This window comes from Grampus griseus (assembly GCF_964374135.1).
Source record: "Grampus griseus genome assembly, chromosome: 10".
Lineage (NCBI taxonomy): Eukaryota > Metazoa > Chordata > Mammalia > Artiodactyla > Delphinidae > Grampus > Grampus griseus.
The window spans coordinates 102,889,755-102,907,765 of record NC_139004.1 but is presented as its reverse complement, the minus strand read 5'-3'; the positions used below and the strand labels follow the sequence as shown (position 1 = coordinate 102,907,765).

Genomic DNA, 18,011 nt, shown 5'->3' with positions numbered 1-18,011 from the left:
GCATGTCTCTGCCTGCTGGCCCGGGGGACAAGAAGAGTAGCTAGAGAGGGTATAAGCAGCTTCTGGAGTTCTAGTAAGGTCTGTTTCTTGATACGGGTGCTGGTTACATGAGTGTGTTGACTTCATGAAAACTCATCGAGCTACAGTTACGATTTATGCTCCTTTCTGTATGTATGCACGTTATGCTTCAATAACATTTACAGTAACTTGAGAAAAAAAGGAAACTGGGTTTTTCTAACAAAGCAATGGTAATCATTAGTAACTGAAGTTTTTCTTAAAATAGGAAGACAAATGCACATCACCACCCCAGCTTCTCTGAAAACACACATAGCACATACACACTCCTGCACAGACTCTAATTCCCAAAGTCCAGGTCAAGAGACACAAATGGCTTCCTCCGAAACCACAGCCATGCCACAGGTAAGTTAGCAGCTATTAAATCTATTTTCAGAGGATTCTAAAAACTTCAACAAGAAAGCCATTCTAACTCACTGTGCCTGCCATCAGTTCAAAGGTGAGGAGGGAAGCATCCTCGGGTCAGATCAGGTGAAGATGGGCTACAGAAGGCACCCCTGAACTTAGGGGAAAGCTGGCAGACCACACCAACAATAAACTAAGAATCAAGGCTGCAGCAGCTCTTCGCCCTTAGAAGCAGCCCCCCACCCGGTCCAGAGGGTTGGGGCCGGGAGACAGCAGGAGGGCCGTCAGCCCCAAAGCAGCCATGGAAGGACGCTGTCTCCGCTTCGCAGATGCAACCGTCAGCGCCAGCGGTGAGGCGGAGAGTCTACCCCTCTTCAGGGTGGACCCAGGACTGGGGTCCAAGTCTCCAGGACCCGTTTCCTCCGATCCTACCGCAGGGCCTTTCTCATGAAGCTCGCCCTGTCCTTTCGCTTCCAGTTAGCATGTACCCACAGTGCTCACCACCCACTTTCTGCCAGCCCTTGAGTACGACCCCAGTCTCCATCTAGTTTGTATTTTGCCCAAAGGTAAAAATAGAAACATAAGGGAAACACAGATTTAAAAGACAGAAGACATTCCCCAACCAATCTATTATGTAGACCTTTATTTGTATACTGATTTGCATAACAATACTGTAAAAGAAACATATTATGACGCAGGACAGCCTGAAATGTGAAGATTAGCTAGACGTGTGATGATATTAAAGAACTTACTGTTAATTTTCCTAGGTATGAAAATGGTATTTTTTAAGTCCTTCTTTTTCGGAGATACATAACTGAAATATTTATAGATATGAAAGCAGCTCTGCAATCAGATGGGACCATGGGGGAGGTCATCGTACCACTTGACCACTTCTTGGGTACTTGATACTTTCCAAAATAAAAATTTTAACAATGGAAAAAGAAAAAACAACAAAATACTACTCTACAACCTCCAGAATCACTAAAACTAAAAAGACTGGCAATATCAAGAGTTGGTAAGGATGCCGAACAAAAGGAAAGCTTACACTGCTGGTGGGAGTGTAAGTAAATAACATGGTATTTATTGTCTCCTAAAGTTGACTACATGAATACCTGTGACCCTGCAATTCAACTCCAAGGTATATACCCAAGAGGCCTGAGTGCACATGTGCACCAAGGGACACAGTCACACAGCATCATTCTTAGTTGCCAAACACTGGGAAAAGTCCCATGTCTACCTGCAGTGGGAGAGGTAACTGCACTGTGGTGTATTCTCACAATAGAATATCATGGAGCAATGAGAAACGATTATGGCTACCCGCAGCCATAGGGCTGAATCTCAAAAATGGAAGGATAGATGTAACCATACAGATGCTCTGGGGTATTGGCAATAATCTCTCTCTTGACTGGGTGCTAGTTTCATGGGTTTTCAATGTATAATAATCCACCGAGGTATACACTGATGTTCCATGCACTCTTCTGTATTTGTGCACCAAACTACCAAGTCACTTTAAAAAGAAATACCTAAGTAAATAATACCAGTGGGCCCGGGCAAAAGAGGACCACTGCTGGCTTAAGTTGAGGGAGCACGGCTCCGAACCTCTGCTGGACCCACTCACAGTTCTCACCCTGCACACTCACCTGACAGCTCCTACAATTCCTCCCTCCTCGACTGCACTCAGACCATTTGCCTCCGAATCTCAAGGGGTGGGACCCTATCATCTTTATGAGTTTAAAGCTCCCCAGATGTTCCAATGTACAGCCCCAGCTGAGAGACACTCATCTAAAGAATGAGTGAAGAACTCTGTTCTGCTCATGACGTGGAGCTGTACACTACTCTGCGGGTGGGAAGCCCCGTAATGGTTTGGGTGTCCTCACCACCAAGCCACCTCTGTCGTAATAGGGAAATATCCCAGTGGCACACAGAAACACTGCCCGTGGTTCAGACATTCTCGGTCACTTCCCACCTTCAAACCTGGTCATTATCCTATCACTGGGTTGTTTGCCTTCTTTCCCCAGAAACCCAGTCAGGGCAAAGACTCTCAGATATTAAAGTTTTACTCCACCTTGCTTTAATCTGATCACCTACAAATGGAAGTCTTGGAATAGTCCCAAAAGAGAGGCTGCATTTCATTTCTACCTTACCTAATGCTTAGTTCCTGAACATCAAGACAAAAATTTTCCAAACAACATGAATTGTGACAATAGAAGATTGTGACAAAATTGGAAATTTCTGTACTTTTAAAATTAACTTGATTTATTTTTAAATCAAAACTTTTATATCCCACATAGATAAGTTCCTTCAAAGGGAATTGCTTCCCTCTATTTACTGGTAGACGACTGTAACATGAAATTCCTTGAGTAGGGGAAGAAAGGCATTCCCGTCTCTCACTAGCCCCCATATTTGTTTAGAAGTTGCTCTGTGCTGACAAGCAGGCAGGGGATGTGGGTGATGGACAATGAAACCGGCTGTTAGCCAGGAACAGGGTCGGGCTGGCGCTATCTCCGGCAATGACATCGTGAACGGCACGGGTTTCATCTGCTGGCTCAGGTTTCTACATCCCTGACAGGGACCTTCATCACGCCAAGGAAACAGCACAGACTCCTTGCTTTTCATTTCTGGGCAGCTCACCACTTCCTCCCCAACCCCTCCGCCACTTCACAGGAATTCAAAGGCAGAGGAAGACGGGCAGGGTTCCTTTTTGAAGATAGTCAATGGCCTGTCTTTTTACTCTGTGTCAGGATCAAGAAATTTCTCTTCACCTTGCTGCCATCAAAAGAACCGCATTGTCTCGTCCCCTCAAAAATGGCAAATCACAAAACAGAATCCCAGGAAATTTATCTCTATTTTTTCAAATTTTAAAGCATGTAAGTTAACTTTAAGCAACCCAAACATATGCATTCATGTAAAGGTGCGTTTTGTCATCTTTTATCAATGTCAGAAAAAAAAATACGTGTGTGTGTGTGTGTGTGTGTGTGTGTGTGTGTGTTTTAATTTTTGGCTGCGATGGGGCTTCGCTGCTGCGTGCGGGCTTTCTCTAGTTGCAGTGAGCGGGGGGGCCCCCCTTCATCGCGGTGCGTGGGCCTCCCACTGCAGTGGCCTCTCTTGTTGCGGAGCATGGGCTCCAGTCACGCGGGCTTCAGTAGTTGTGGCACGTGGGCTCAGTAGTTGTGGTTCGCAGGCTCCAGAGCACAGGCTCACTAGCTGTGGCGCACGGGCTTAGTTGCTCCACGGCATGTGGGATCTTCCCGGACCAGGACTTGAACCCGTGTTCCCTGCATCGGCAGGCGGATTCTTAACCACTGTGCCACCAGGGAAGTCCAGAAAAATATTTTTTTTAATAAATAAAAATACATTTAAAATGTACTCAGATATTTGAACTAATTGTAACACCTTACTTTTTATCTCATTACTTAAGGAGTTAAATAAAATCTGTCACATGTTCATTAAGTTTTCGAGAAGTACTCAGAAAGATTTTAAACTAGGAAGGGGGCCCTCTGAGCCACTTCCACTGTTATTCCAGATACAACACCACGAGCTGAACCTCACAAAGAAAAGGCTGGTAAAGAAGCAAGACACAGCACCTAAAGTAGGTTCCGCTCAGATAAAGTTTATAAAAGGGGCAAAACTAAACCACACTGCCTAGGACACACACCCGGGTGTACAGGGTTATAACTGCCACAGAAGCCACTGCCACACCACTCTTGCGCTCTGTGGGGGACGTGTAGGAAAGGTGAGGGGCTATGACCTGTGAGGGCACAAGCCATGTCTGTGGTGCCGCCCGTGCTCTGTTCCTTGAGCTGAATGGTGACTGCATGAGCGTCTACTTCATTATTGTTAAACTATAGGTATTTTTACACTTTTCTATGTGTATGTTATATGTCACTTTAAAACAGGCACAAAAAAAAGAAATCCAGTGTTTCAACGTAAAAAATATTTCCAGTAGGAAATACTTTGCAGTTTAAAAAATCCAGAACTTAGCCTATGGACAGAGTGCACAGTTTCTGGTTTCTAAACCAACCTCTAACAAGAGTCCCAAAGTCCAGTGCTCACAGGGCCCTGGCGGGGACTGTAAGGAAGCAGAGCGAGTGCCACAAGGAGACCGGGGCGAGCTGGTACAGGCTGCTCTGCTAGGGAGGGTGCCTGCTTCGCCTGGACCACCGCGGCTGCCAGGGAATGAAAGCTTCTTTCATTCTATGGGACATCTCCCAATTTCCAAATACTGGCAACTCACTCAAAAGTTATTAAAAAACACTCTGTAAACCAAACATCTGTCTATCGACCAGACACAGACTGAGGGCTAGAGGCCTCTGTTTTCTTCTACCTGCTTCAAAGTGCACCCCTTCTCTCATTCAGAAAAACGTCACGGAGCACCCACCGTGGGCCAGGAACTGGGGCTACACTGATGAACGCGGCCCACTACACCCACAGCAACATTCAACAGATGCCCCAGTCTGCTCCTCCCCATACTCCCACCTCCAAACCCGGCAGCGCCTGGCACTCATCCTCACCTCCTCTCTCTTCTCTCTCTTCCAGTCCCACAACTAATCTCTCAGGAAATCCCATCAGCTCCGCCATCCCACCAGACCCAGAATCCAACCGCTTCTCCCACCCCCAGCTCCACCGCGCCGGCCGACGCACCACCACCTCTTGCTCAGACTCCTCGTGGGCTCCCTGCTTCTGCCCTCACTCTCCACACCCAGCCACAGGGACTCCACTCTCCCATTGCTTCTCCCTTCATTTCGCACCACGTAGCACGCAAAGCCCTACCATGTTCTAAGGCCCTACATGACCATACCCTTCAATTAGACTCTACCATTCCTGAGGAAAGAATTCTGGGCTTAGACAAATCTACTCTTTCTTAAACTTTCATAATTTCCTTGACGTTTTCTAGTAAGTTTCCTTCTTGAGAATACTTACCTTGCTTTTTGTTTGTTTGTTTTTTAATAAATTTATTTATTTTATTTATTTTTGGCTGCGTTGGGTCTTCGTTGCTGTGCGCGGGCTTTCTCTAGTTGCGGTGAGCGGGGGCTACTCTCCGTTGAGGTGCACGGGCTTCTCATTGTGGTGGCTTCTCTTGTTGGGAGCACGGGCTCTAGGTGTGCAGGCTTCAGTAGTTGTGGCACGCGGGCTCAGTAGTTGTGGCTTGCGGGCTCTAGAGTGCAGGCTCAGTAGTTGTGGCGCACGGGCTTAGATGCTCCGTGGCATGTGGGATCTTCCCAGACCAGGGCTCAAAGCCGTGTCCCCTGCATTGGCAGGCGGATTCTCAACCACTGCATCACCAGGGAAGCCCCTTACCTTGTTTTGACAACCAAAGGGACTGTAAAATGACACAGGCACTCTGACAAGTGTTCATACTTGTAACTCAGCAAGTATATCCTAGATATAGACACTCACGTGTGCATTACATACTTTTTCATAGCTTAACAGGAATAAGCTATGTCTACAAGTAGGTCTGAGGGAAACTAAGATTTCCCCAGAACTAGATCAGCAGGAATGAGGCCAGGAGAACGTCCCAGAAGTCCTGGCTGGTAAGAGGTACGAATTCAGGAGAGCGGCCATTTTCTGCTCGCAGCACATGGTCAGAGCACGGGCTCCAGAGTCAGACAGGTGTAGGGTCAAACTGCAGGGCTGCTGCTACTTATTAGCTGGGTCACAGTAGGCAAGTTAGTTAACTTTATGAGACTCTGTTTCATCAGATGCAAAATGCAGACTGAGAATTTCCTCTTGGGGAGTGAAAGGCCACAGTCAGTGGCAGGCCTGGCACGTCACAGGCAGGCAGTACAGCAGCTCCAGGCCCTGCACGGTTGGCACCACAGCCTTGAAGCTCCACCGTCCCACATGGTTTCCTCGCCTGCTGACCAGCTCAGCATGCAGGCCGGGCGTTCTGACAGCACGACACACAGTGCTGTTGGCTTACATCCAAAACTTTTTCAGGGGACTGTCATCTCTAAAAACACAGTAAGGCCCCCAGGAAGATCTACTTTGTCAGATGAAGAGCCCCAGCCCCACAGCTGGGCTCACATTCGCTGGCTGCTAAAGCACTTCCATTGGAAGAACTGGGTTTTCGTTTCGTTTGCAAAGATAACTCTAATGACACCAAAAGAAAAACAGCAGTGCCACGAATACAAGTCCTAGAGGCATTTTCACAAGGAAGAGGCAGGTGAGGACAAGCCTCGGACAGGCATGGACAGGGTATTAGGCGCAGATGGGTACTGGGCGCAGGCAGGGTACTCACCAATGGCCCTGCGGAAGTTCTCCATCAGCACTTCTGTCTTCTTGATCTCCGTGGAGTAAACTTCACTCCCTACCATCGGGCAGAAAGGGACCTTACTACCCAGCTCCTGAGCAATAGCCAGAGCTAGAGCTGTCTACAGAAGAAAACAAAGGAAATGCACTTGTTTCACATTCTTGAAATACAATTCAGGAACATATGCTATAAAAAAATTATTAACTAGGAACTGAAACTCTAGCCCTTTAGTTTTAATACGGTTTGCATGTTTCACAATAAACGTTTAATGACTTTTGTGGACAGTCGATTTCTAGCAAAATGGGCCCTGTCATCACAACACTTGCCACGACTGAGACTTGGCCAGTCCAGTTCCCGATGTTTCACATGCCCCTTCCACTCACCCTACGAAGTGGACACCACTACTCTCCCCATTTCACAAATGAGAAAGCTGAGACACATTAGATAACATGTCCTCGGTACCATAATCTAGAAAATGGCACAGTGGAACCTTAAAGTCTGACAGCAGGGTTCCAGAGATCAGATTCCCATCAGAATAGTCAGTATAGTCTCCCAAAACTGTTCCCTCAGTGTCAAAACAGGGTTCTGACCTCGTCGCAATAGAACAGCACCACTGGGTCTTTGAGATACTGCTTTCTGTCTTTACAGACACAGGAAGGCACCAACTTACAACCCATTAGAAATCAATAATCAAGGAACAAATGACAGGATGTTCACTTTATGCTGAGTGGCCCCGCAAACCATGAAGAATGACACACAAGCTAGGATTCTGAAGCTATGAACTGGTGAAGTTACACTTGAACATGCCCTAATAAACTACAAATTTACTTTTGCTAAGATAACTACCATAGGCAGATGCTGAACAGACGAAGACTAACAGATGTACGGTCAAAGAGCAAGTATGAAAAGCCAGTGCCTTAAAGCTGGTGCAGGACGGGGAAACACCACGGCCTTTTACTACTGTTTTCACCTTTCCTCAACTTTGACACGAGAGCCCAGGTAAGGTCCCCAAGGCGTACAGGCTAAGGAAGAAAACAAGGTTGCTACTGAAGGATGACACAGATATCCGAGACAGTTTTAAAACTGGCTCAGTAAAGGTTCCTCTTCTGTTCACTGCCCGTTTGGTGCTAGTTTAATCTTCAGGTACATGGCAAATCTCTGGTGCCTGACTTCCTCATCTGTCAAATCAAAGTCCTGGGTTAGATCACCGGTAGCAAACTGGTTGCCCACAGACTACTCCTGTTTTGGCCTGCAGAGTCTCATGTGTGTTTTCTTTCTTTTTTGGCTGTGCTGGGTCTTCATTGCTGTGCACGGGCTTTCTCTAGTTGCGGCGAGTGGGGGCTACATTTCATTGTGGTGCGCGGGCTTCTCACTGCGGTGGCTTCTCTTGCTGTGGCACACGGGCTCTAGAGCACAGGCTCAGTAGTTGTGGTGCACGGGCTTAGTTACTCCGTGACATGTGGGATCTTCCCAGACCAGGGATTGAACCCATGTCCCCGGCATTGGCAGGCAGATTTTAACCACTGCACCACCAGGGAAGTCCTCATGTGTGTTTTTAAACTCAATTGTTGCCCATTTTCTAATGTTGGGAAATTTCACATAAAAATACAATTATTTAGCTTCTTCTGAGAAGCAAGAAGGTCTGGCCACAAGGGGCCCCTATGACCACACGGCAGCACTGGGAGTGGACACGCGGGCAGCTGCCTCCCCAGCAAGGGCTCGTGCGGGCTCCCGGGCGCTTCACTCAGCCCCACTGCCCGTCTGAGTAGGCATCTGGGTCTGTGCCCTCAAGGCTGATACCTCTAAAGCTGTATTCTCTTGTATCCTAAGAGCGAAGGGAAAATCTCTGGAGCATAACGGGGCAGGTAGCAGCACAAGACACCAGGACTCCCAGCAGGAGCCTCAGGCCTGCCACGCTCACCTTCTATCCAAACCCCGCCACCTTTCCAGTCACTCCTCTTTCTCTTCCCCTGTCGCTACAGGCCCCAACTCCCCTCCCTCAGTTGTGAACTCCAAAGACAGTGCTGCATCTGATTCAATGCAGACCCCCACCACTACCAAATACAGAAGAGATGATCGACATATTCCATTAAAATATGATAAATGCTTGGTTAAGAAATGCTTCAGGTGTGTCTAGTTTCCTCTATTTAAAGGCTCCCAGAAGGCTGGCATATGATGTGGCTACCGTGCAGACTATACCTACACCTACTATATAGGGCTGGGTGACTTGCACGAGGGATCCCACTGAACCCTCCCAAGCAGCCTATGAACTTGATGATAATCTAGTTCACCTTTTGTGAATTTAGAAACCGAAACTCAGAAATTTCCAGCTCACTCAAAGTCAAACAGTTAGCAAGCACAAGGGTCAGGATGCAAACCCCGATCTCCAAGACCTATTTCTGTGTGCCCACCCCCCATGCAAGTGGCACAAAAAAGAGGCTGTTGCCAAAAGATTAAAAAACCTACTTTGTTTTCAACTTCATCCGAACACCTTTTTCTAAAACCCAAACATAAAGTCCTATTATTAAGCGTGTGTAGGGCTTCCCTGGTGGCGCAGTGGTTGAGAGTCCGCGCCCCAGTCCGGGAGGATCCCACATGCTGCGGAGTGGCTGGGCCCGTGAGCCACAGCCGCTGAGCCTGCACGTCCGGAGCCTGTGCTCCGCAACGGGAGAGGCCACAACAGTGAGAGGCCCGGGTACCGCAAAAAAAAAAAAGAGTGTGCAGGCCTCAGGAGGGGAATGGCCATACTCTGAACAAGCACCACACTCCTGCCGGCCACTCAGTTAAGTCGTCTGAACGTTGAGGTCCATGGGTACAATGTTACAAAAGCACCAGAAACCCATGCTTCCAGCAAAGCAGCCACTAGAGCCACGGCCACTCCCTCCTGTTACAAAACATCTAGAATAAGTAAGTAGTCATGATAGACCCAAAGTAGTAAACTACCATTGCAAGGTAGTTTACTACTCTGAAAAGCTGGGCAGGTGTTTGACAGATGCCAGAAACCCCTGGATAAAAAGGAGCCTTGAAGGGCACATGTCAGTAGACAAGGTGGCCACAGAGAAAATCTCCAAGGGACAAAGACAGGCTTGTCCGTCTCACCACAGCTCTGGCTGAGGAAGTCTCACCAGCAGGCTCTCAAACAGATTAAGGATTGGTCTCTACACTGCCTGATGGCCAGAAAACCCAAGCCACAAAATTTCCTTCATGTGCCCTGTCCTGGCAGCACAGCAGGGGCCCTCCCAAGTCCTCTCAGGAAGCACTTGGCCCTAATCAAGAGATCAGGGAAGCCTCAGATTTGATCAAACATGAGTCCACAAGCAGATACAGGATACAAAATAAACAAGAAAGTATTTCACGAACAAGGAACAAGAGGCTATCAAAAATAGCCAGATTTTGGGACTTCCTGGGAGGCCCAGTGGTTAGGACTCCACGTTTCCACTGCAGGGGGCATGGGTTCGATCCCTGGTCGGGGAACTAAGATCCTGCAAGCTGCATGGCACGGCCAAAACAAACAAACAAGCAAAAAACAGATTTTGAAGAAATTAAAAGTAATGAGTGGGGAAGGGAGGGGCTTCTTCATTACAAAAAAAAAAAAAGCAAGCTAATATATGTAGAGGATATGACAGATTTAGAAATTCACCATTTTGCAACCACCAATGTGATAACTGATAAAGCAATGACCATCAATGAATGCTACAGCCATAGGGTAAAAGGATATTCAGGACATCTCAAAGTGTCACTTCCCAAATGATTATAAATTTCAGAGGGAACCAGTCCCCTCATAGTAGAACGTGGCGTCAGCCCCCTGTTGTGATGCAGGTTCCAGACACATCACCTGCATCGCGTTCTGCCAAAGAGCTGAATGTTTCAGACACAATCAGACAACCACTGGAGGACCACTGTAGGGTACTCTACAAAACAACTGTCCTGGGCTCTTCAAAAATGTCAGTGTCATAAAAGAAAAGAAACCAAAAATGCAGGGGACAGGAACCGTTCTCGATAAAGAGACTAAAGAGACAATAATGAATGCAATGTGTGATATGTGATTATAATTCAATTTAAAAATATAAAAAAATGAAAGAGCCACAAACTGAAATGACTTGGAGATATTTTAATATAAACTAGATATTAGCTAATTTTATTAGCAACATTATATTTCTTGGGTGGATGACAGCATCATGGGAATGACAGAGAAGGTCCCTTGCACTTACTTTCAAATGGTTCAGAAGTAACATAGAGAAAACACAAATCTCACAAAATATTTACACTTAGTTACCTATGAGTAGGGTACAGAGGGATTCATCAAACTGTTCTTTCCACTCTTTTGTAGGTTTCAAATTTTTCAAAATGGAAAATATTCAATGGACTGGATTAAAGAGTAGCTTCCTCACAGCTTACAAGACAGACTGGAAGACATGTCTAATGAAGCTACGCAGAACGCAGAAGAGTCAAAACAACAGAAAACATAAAAGAGGTTCAAAGACTAAGAAGACAAAATGAGAAGCTCCAGCCCAGGATTTCCCAGTCTTGGCACCGTGGGCATTTTGGGCTGGAGAACTCCTCTTGCAGGGGCTGCTCTGTGCTCTGCAGGGTGCCCTGCAAACCCCCCGGCCTCCACCCACAAGATGCCAGCAGCACTCCCGGCCCAACCAAGTGTGACAACCGAAACGTCTCAGGACAGTGCCAAATGTTCCCCGGGGAGCAAACTCGGCCCAAGCGGAGGACCTCTGCAGTGGAACCTCACCTAGCTGGAGCTCCAGAAGAGAAGACAGAGAACAGGGAAAGGCAGCATCTGAAGAGACAAAGGCTGACCAGTTCCCAGAACTTATTAGACACAATATGTACTCAGATCCATATGAAGCAGGATAAATGAAAATAAATCCACACTTTGACATGTCACAGTGAAACACCAAAACCAAAATATCCCAAAAACATCCAGAGAGAAAAGACAAAATCCTCAAAACCAGTCTTCTCAAAAGCAACACCAGAAGCCAAAAGGTAGCAAATATCACTGAGGGAAACAGTACTGACAGAACACATCTGTCAACTGAATTATATATCCAACACAACTATCTTTCCAAACAGGGGCAACACAATAAATACAAACCTGACTTTGCCACCAACAAACTTCTAGAAGGACCTTCTTAATGATGTACTTTAGGAAGGAAATGGAGGGAGAGCAAAGGTCTAAGATATGAGAAGGAACGGTAAGCAAATAAATGGTAAATACAGTGACAAGCAGAAAGGGAATTAAAGCTCACGTTTATACCTGTTCACAAATATAGCACTTCTTCCTCTATGGTTAGACACCAGTAAAAGACATACTATCAATTCAATCATATGACTTCAAAATGATGAGAGTCGTCATCCTACAACCGCCACTTTGATAGCTCCCTCCAACAGGCAGGGCTGTGCTACCGCTTCAGAAAGGCTAAGGGACCTGCCTGGGGTCTCAGCACCAGCGCTGGAACCCCTTTCTTTACACAGTGACTCCCCCAGGCTCCTCCTCTCCTGCACCAAGCGCCCTCCAGAAGAACAAGCAGGGCCCAGACTGGGGACTCTAGTGCGTTTCAAGCGCCCAGCCAAGCCCCTCACAGATCCCACAAGTTGTCCTGCACCCTCGGCCTGGAAGGCCCTTTCCTTCCCTGCCAAGTCAAATGTCAAGCTTCAACCCCTCCAGCCACACCAGCCCAAGTGTCACCTCCCGCTGCAATTCCAGCTGCATTTAAGATCAGGCGATGCCTCGCAGCTTAGCGCTCAACTGGAGTTTTTCATGCTGCCCTGGAGAGACTGTAAGGCCCTTGGAGATAAAAATCACGTCTATTATTCTTTTTTCCTTTTTCTGTTTTTTTTGCGGTACACGGGCCTCTCACTGTTGTGGCCTCTCCCGTTGCGGAGCACAGGCTCCAGAAGCGCAGGCTCCGCGGCCATGGCTCACGGGCCCAGCCGCTCCATGGCATGTGGGATCTTCCCGGACCGGGGCACGAACCCATGTCCCCTGCATCGGCAAGCGGACTCTCAACCACTGCGCCACCAGGGAAGCCCCCTTTTTTGCTTTTTCTTTCCATCTCTCACGCAGCCAGAATAGTGCTGGGTCAAGTGAGCATTTGGAAAATTGCTTGCTGACTGGTTTTCTTTCCCCCTCAAGTAAGATGTCACTCCCAAGATTTTATGAAGCCCTAGGCCAATAGAAATATATTTCCAAAGCAAAGGAGACTTGAAAGAGATAAAAGACAAATTACAGAGACAATGAGACACCTCTGAGGACTTCACTCTCTTTTCTCTGGAGGTCAGCCAGGGTAATTTGAATTTTAGAAGCATGGATTTTAGATACTCAACTGTATTATTGCACATTGGTTTTAAAAACATACATATAACCAATTTAGCTAAACAAAGACTAGTTAAGACACAAATTGAATTTGGCTTAGACATTAAGATCATCCTCTTGGGTAGATTTTAAAAAATGAGAGAAAATGAGTACCTTGCCAGTTCCAGGAGGCCCTGCCAACAAGACAGCTCTTCCAGCCATTTTCTTGCTTTTGATTAATTCCACTATCACACCACATGCCTAGACACCACAATAGAAAGAAATAATAAATCAATATTAAAATGTTTCACAGGACGAAAAAGTCCCGTGTCTGGTCCACACAACTCAGACTCATCGAGTGCCAGGACACCACAGGTGCTGTTCTAGGCGCCAGAGGCAGTAGAGGGCCATGGAGCTCATGTCCTAGTGGAGGAGACATACAAACACAGAATCTCTACTATGAAGAAAAAAGGGCAAGAAAAGAGCAGGCGGCTGGGGGCAGAGGTTACTCTATAATAAAGACTGATCTGGGAAGGCCTCTTTGACATTATATTTGATATACGAAGCTGCAGGCAGGGCAGGAGTCAGTGTTCCAAGCAAAGGAAACAATAAATTCAAAATACAGGAATGAGCTTGGCATGTCCAAGGGACAGAAAAGCTGTGCTGACCAGAGTTCAGAAAACAAGCAGACCGGGAAGATGAGGTTGTAGAGGCAGGAGGGGCAGCACTCAGAACAGAATCTTCCAGTCCATAGTAAAGTTTGGATTTTATTCTACGTGTAATGGGAAGCCAGTGAAAAAGCCTTAGGCCGCATGTCATGTTCTGAAATTTTGTTTTTAAAGTATCTTGATGGCTGCTATGTGGATAACAGACAGGAGGGGTACAAATGGGAGCAATGGCATATACTCCAGGGGCCCACACACCTCAAGACTGGAAACAAGACTCTGTGTATATGTTCAAATGTGCATTCTTCCAGGGAGGGGTCACAGCTTTCATCACATTCCCAAATTAACCCACTAAGGGCTAAGAATCAATGACATATGCTACTAGTTGGCCATCAGTTAACTATCCCAGAATGCTGTAAGCAAATGCGGCACGTGAGGTTTAACCTACAGCATCCTAAGATCCAAGGAATGCCCTTCAAATCCTCAAGATTAAATTACTTGTTCGTTCGTGTATTTTAAATATTCTGAGTATTAAGCCATTTACAGCATCTATATTATATATAGACAGGTATGGACATTATATACATACAGCATGTATTTCGCATACACATACACATATATACAGTTGACCCATGAACCCTTGAAGTTAGGGGCACCCAACCTCCACGCAGGCGAAAATCAGTGCATAACTATACAGTCAGCCCTCCATATCTGTGGTTCAGCAGCCCTGGGTTCAACCAACTGGGGGTCATGTAGCACCCTAATATGTATTTATTGAAAGAAATCTGTGAATAAGTGGACCCATGCCGTTCAAACCCATGTTGTTCAAGAGTTGACTGCATATTGATACGTGTGTTTAGAAATTCCATAAATGCGTTCCTGGTTTTATGTATTTTACAATATTTAACTCTAAAGGAGTAGGGCTGAGAAAATCACACTCCTTAAACACCTAATCTCAAGGTTTCTCACACTGATCTAAAAACCGAAAGCACAACTGTCTCCAAGGTGCACCGTCCTTGCCTCAGGGCAGGCCCACAGCTCCTCTACCTGGGTGGTACCTTGTGGACAGGGTCTTGTGAGCACATCTTATCTCCTCTCCCACTTTCCCCATGGACTGTGGAGACGTACCTTGGTCCCACACTTAGACAGCCCCTCAAAAACGTGGGTTCAGGGATGTGCCCTATTCCACTTCTGGCTCAGCTGGAAAAGCACAGTACACTTAACAGAGCCTAGAAGATATTCTTCAGATGCTGCATCTCTAAAAAGACAAAAGAGCCATTATGGTCTTTCCACAGTAACCTCTGATATCATAATCCTCAGCACTGGAACTCTTTGGGCAACTCAAAAGAGGTAGAAGAGCCTTTGCCAACCTTGGCTACGTACTCTTACTCACACTTCCCCTTCCATTTAATCTTCTTCCATTTAGGCTCCTTCTCTCCAGTGAGACATGTCCAGTGAATTCCAAAATTTAAAAAGTATGAACTGGAAGGGCCTTTAAAAGATGACCTAGTCTAACTCTCACTGTTCAGATGAGGACAGGCTGCTGATGCGACCAGACTCAGACAAGGACCTGGTAGCAGAGGTGGGATGCCAATAACTCAGTACGTAACTTCTGAGTCCCTATAATGAGTCAGGTTCTGGGTACATGATGCTACCCGGTCTCTATCCTTGGGAAGCTCACATTCGTATGGAGGCACACGGCGTCAGAGTCAAGAGTATGGGTTCTGGAGTCAGACAGACTTAGGTTTAAATCCTGGCTCTACCAATTACCAGCCGAGTACCACAGATCCATAACCTAACCTCTAGGAGCCACAGTTTCCTCATCTGAAAACAGAGTTCACAGCACAGTGGCACAAAGGCTAACGGGTTTATGGTAAAGTATGCTAATGTCTACAACTTACTTTGAAATGCAAAAGCAGATTGTTAGATGGATAAATGAGCAGACAGAAGACAAAGCAACAGAGTAAAATGTTACTTGTAGAATTCAAGCACACAGGTACACACTACACAAGTCTTTCAACTTTCTGGTATGTCTGAAAAGTGTCATAACAAAGTGGAGGAGGGATGGGTATAAGGGTGGTGATGAACAATAAGACAATGGAAACGGAGCTGCTTAGCACAGTGCTCGGCACATGAAAAGCACTCAACAGCGTCAGCTACTCGCAGAGACAGGCCCTCCGAGAGCAGAAGCTGGATAAAGAGAAATTTCAAAGTCACCTTGGCCCTGTCACTATTTCCTCTCTGGAAACCTGATGTTCCAAATGGAAACCAGAGGCTTCTCTTTGGCCCCTTCTATTAGCACAATCAGGCTAGGAGGCGAGAGTCTTACCCAGGAGTTCTGTAGCTGCCGAGCCACCGCAGGGGCAGAGGGGCAAAATGGGCTGAAGTTAGGGCCGAAGGGGGCCCGAGGGGGCGGTCCTACCACGGAGCGCGCTGCTTCAGGAGTCAGGGGCACACAGGCACAAACTCCAGCATTACTATTACTAAACTGGGTGGCAAGCGGATGGGTGAAGTGACCTTTCCCACCCTCGATGTTTTCATCAAAAAAAAAAAAAATACACACACACACAAAGAGCCTGAACAGTTTTGTGATGATAATGCGGCCGAAGGCACTTGGCACCAGCATCACTTAGCAGAAGTGGGCTTAACGGGAATGTTCAGAAAGGCCTCTGTAGCTGCCACCTGCTCAGGCGGATCACCTCCCGACTATAAAAGTCCCAGAGCCTCTCACTGCGCTCACAGCAACTCAAACGCCGTGCCCGGGCCCGCAGAGCCCCGCACGAACTGATCCCCGAGGTCTAATAACGGCCCTTCTGTTCAGCGGTTTAAATGTCTGTGTCTGAAACGCGAGCTCCCAGAGAGCAGGGACCTGGCCCATCTTCTCCCCGCCGACCCCCGTGCCGCGCGGACGGCCTGGCCCCGAGCGGCGGTCAGTCAGGACTCGCGGCCAGGAGCGAGGCCGCGGGGTCCTCCCCACGCCCCACCCCCAGGTCCGCGCCGCCCGGGCCCACCTCAGCCCCGTCCCCGCCTCAGTCTCCCCCTCAGTTCAGTCCCCCCGCCTCAGCTCCCGCCCCGCCGCCACACCTCGCGCGCGTTCTCCTGGCCCACGAGCCCCGAGGCCGCCTGCTTGGCCAGGCCGCTCTCGTCCAGCCCCAGCCCCTTCACGTGGCTGTGGGAGGCGATGCGCTGCGTCTTGGTGGTGCTCTTCACCTCCTCGATCTTCATCCTGCGCACCTGGAGCCCGAGCGCCCGCTCAGCCCTAGCAGCGCGCAGCCGGTTACCACGCGGCCGTTACCAGGCGGCTGGTCCGGCCCCGCCTCGGTCAGCTCCCCATTGGCCGCGGCGGGAACTCCTCAGCGTCCCATCGGCTCCTGGCTTTGCCCGTCGCGGCTGCCGGGAAGGCTCCGCCCACCCGCTTCCGGCTGTGTCCCGAGGTTGGCTTCCCCCGCAGCCGGCGCTTCCTGCCCGGGTGGGCCCGAAAGGGCCGCTGCGCCGCAGTGAGGGCCCGAGTTACGCTCTTCACGGCGCCTTCGCGTCAGTGACCGCATTCGAATGGATACCCTTTTGCGGAGCTCAAGTTCGACCTCGGTGTTGGAGATGAAGAGACAGGTTTAGAACTTAAGCTTCGACTTGTGCCCACTAAGCAGTTTTCTGACTCCCACGCCTTTCATCTCCCTGGGGAGGCTGTGCTCAGCATCCGCCTTGGGGGTTGTCCTCCTCTTCTCCTCGCCTCCACCTCTCCCTTTACTTAGATTAAGTTGGCTGTGGATGACGTTTAGTGTAATTCCTAATGCAGATAAAGATGCGGGCTAAAAGAGGCCCAATAACTTATGAAGAACGCACAGCAAGTAATCAGAAGAGTTGGAACTCCACCTGAGGACTTCAGGCTTTGCAGCCGATGTTAAACCTCATCCCATCCCACGACCTCAGGTGAGACAATTAGCCAGTGGCTGTGTCCTGTCCGGTTCCGTGATGATATTAACACTCCCCCCAAAAGTGTACTCTTCCCATCCACCCAGTCATTCCACAAACATTTGTTAGCACCTGCTGTGAGCCAGACAGTACAATGCACTAGGATGCACACATAAAATACAAAATCTCCAGCCTTGACAAGCTCAGTCCTTAGTTGGGAAACTTGCAACATGAGGTGTGCCAAAGCAGGTACCCCCACGTGGTGTGCAAGCCCAGAGCAGGGCCATCTGGAAAGGCTGGAGAGCCAAGGAAGGCGCCATGATGTGGTAACGCCTGGACCGATCCCTGACAGAAGGATAACATCCTCGGAAGCAGACGTTATGTCACCATTTCACACCTGAGTGGACTCAGGTCCAGAGAAAGGGAGGGACTGGCCCAGAGCTCAGGGGAGCTTGCA

At 48.1% G+C, this 18,011-nt stretch overlaps 1 protein-coding gene across 1 annotated transcript in view; it reads right to left on the bottom strand.

Moving 5' to 3' along the window:
- The window catches only part of RUVBL1 (RuvB like AAA ATPase 1), a 35,861-nt gene extending 18,929 nt beyond the window's left edge, over positions 1-16,932 (bottom strand). Inside the window, exons 1-3 of the mRNA XM_082663680.1 lie at positions 16,727-16,932; positions 13,152-13,238; positions 6,659-6,791 (exon numbers count right to left, since the gene is read on the bottom strand). Of these exons, the coding sequence (XP_082519806.1) occupies positions 6,659-6,791; positions 13,152-13,238; positions 16,727-16,867 (361 nt within the window). The 5' untranslated portion in view covers positions 16,868-16,932. The remainder of the gene's footprint in view (positions 1-6,658; positions 6,792-13,151; positions 13,239-16,726) is intronic.
- Between the last annotated feature and the right edge of the window lie 1,079 nt (positions 16,933-18,011).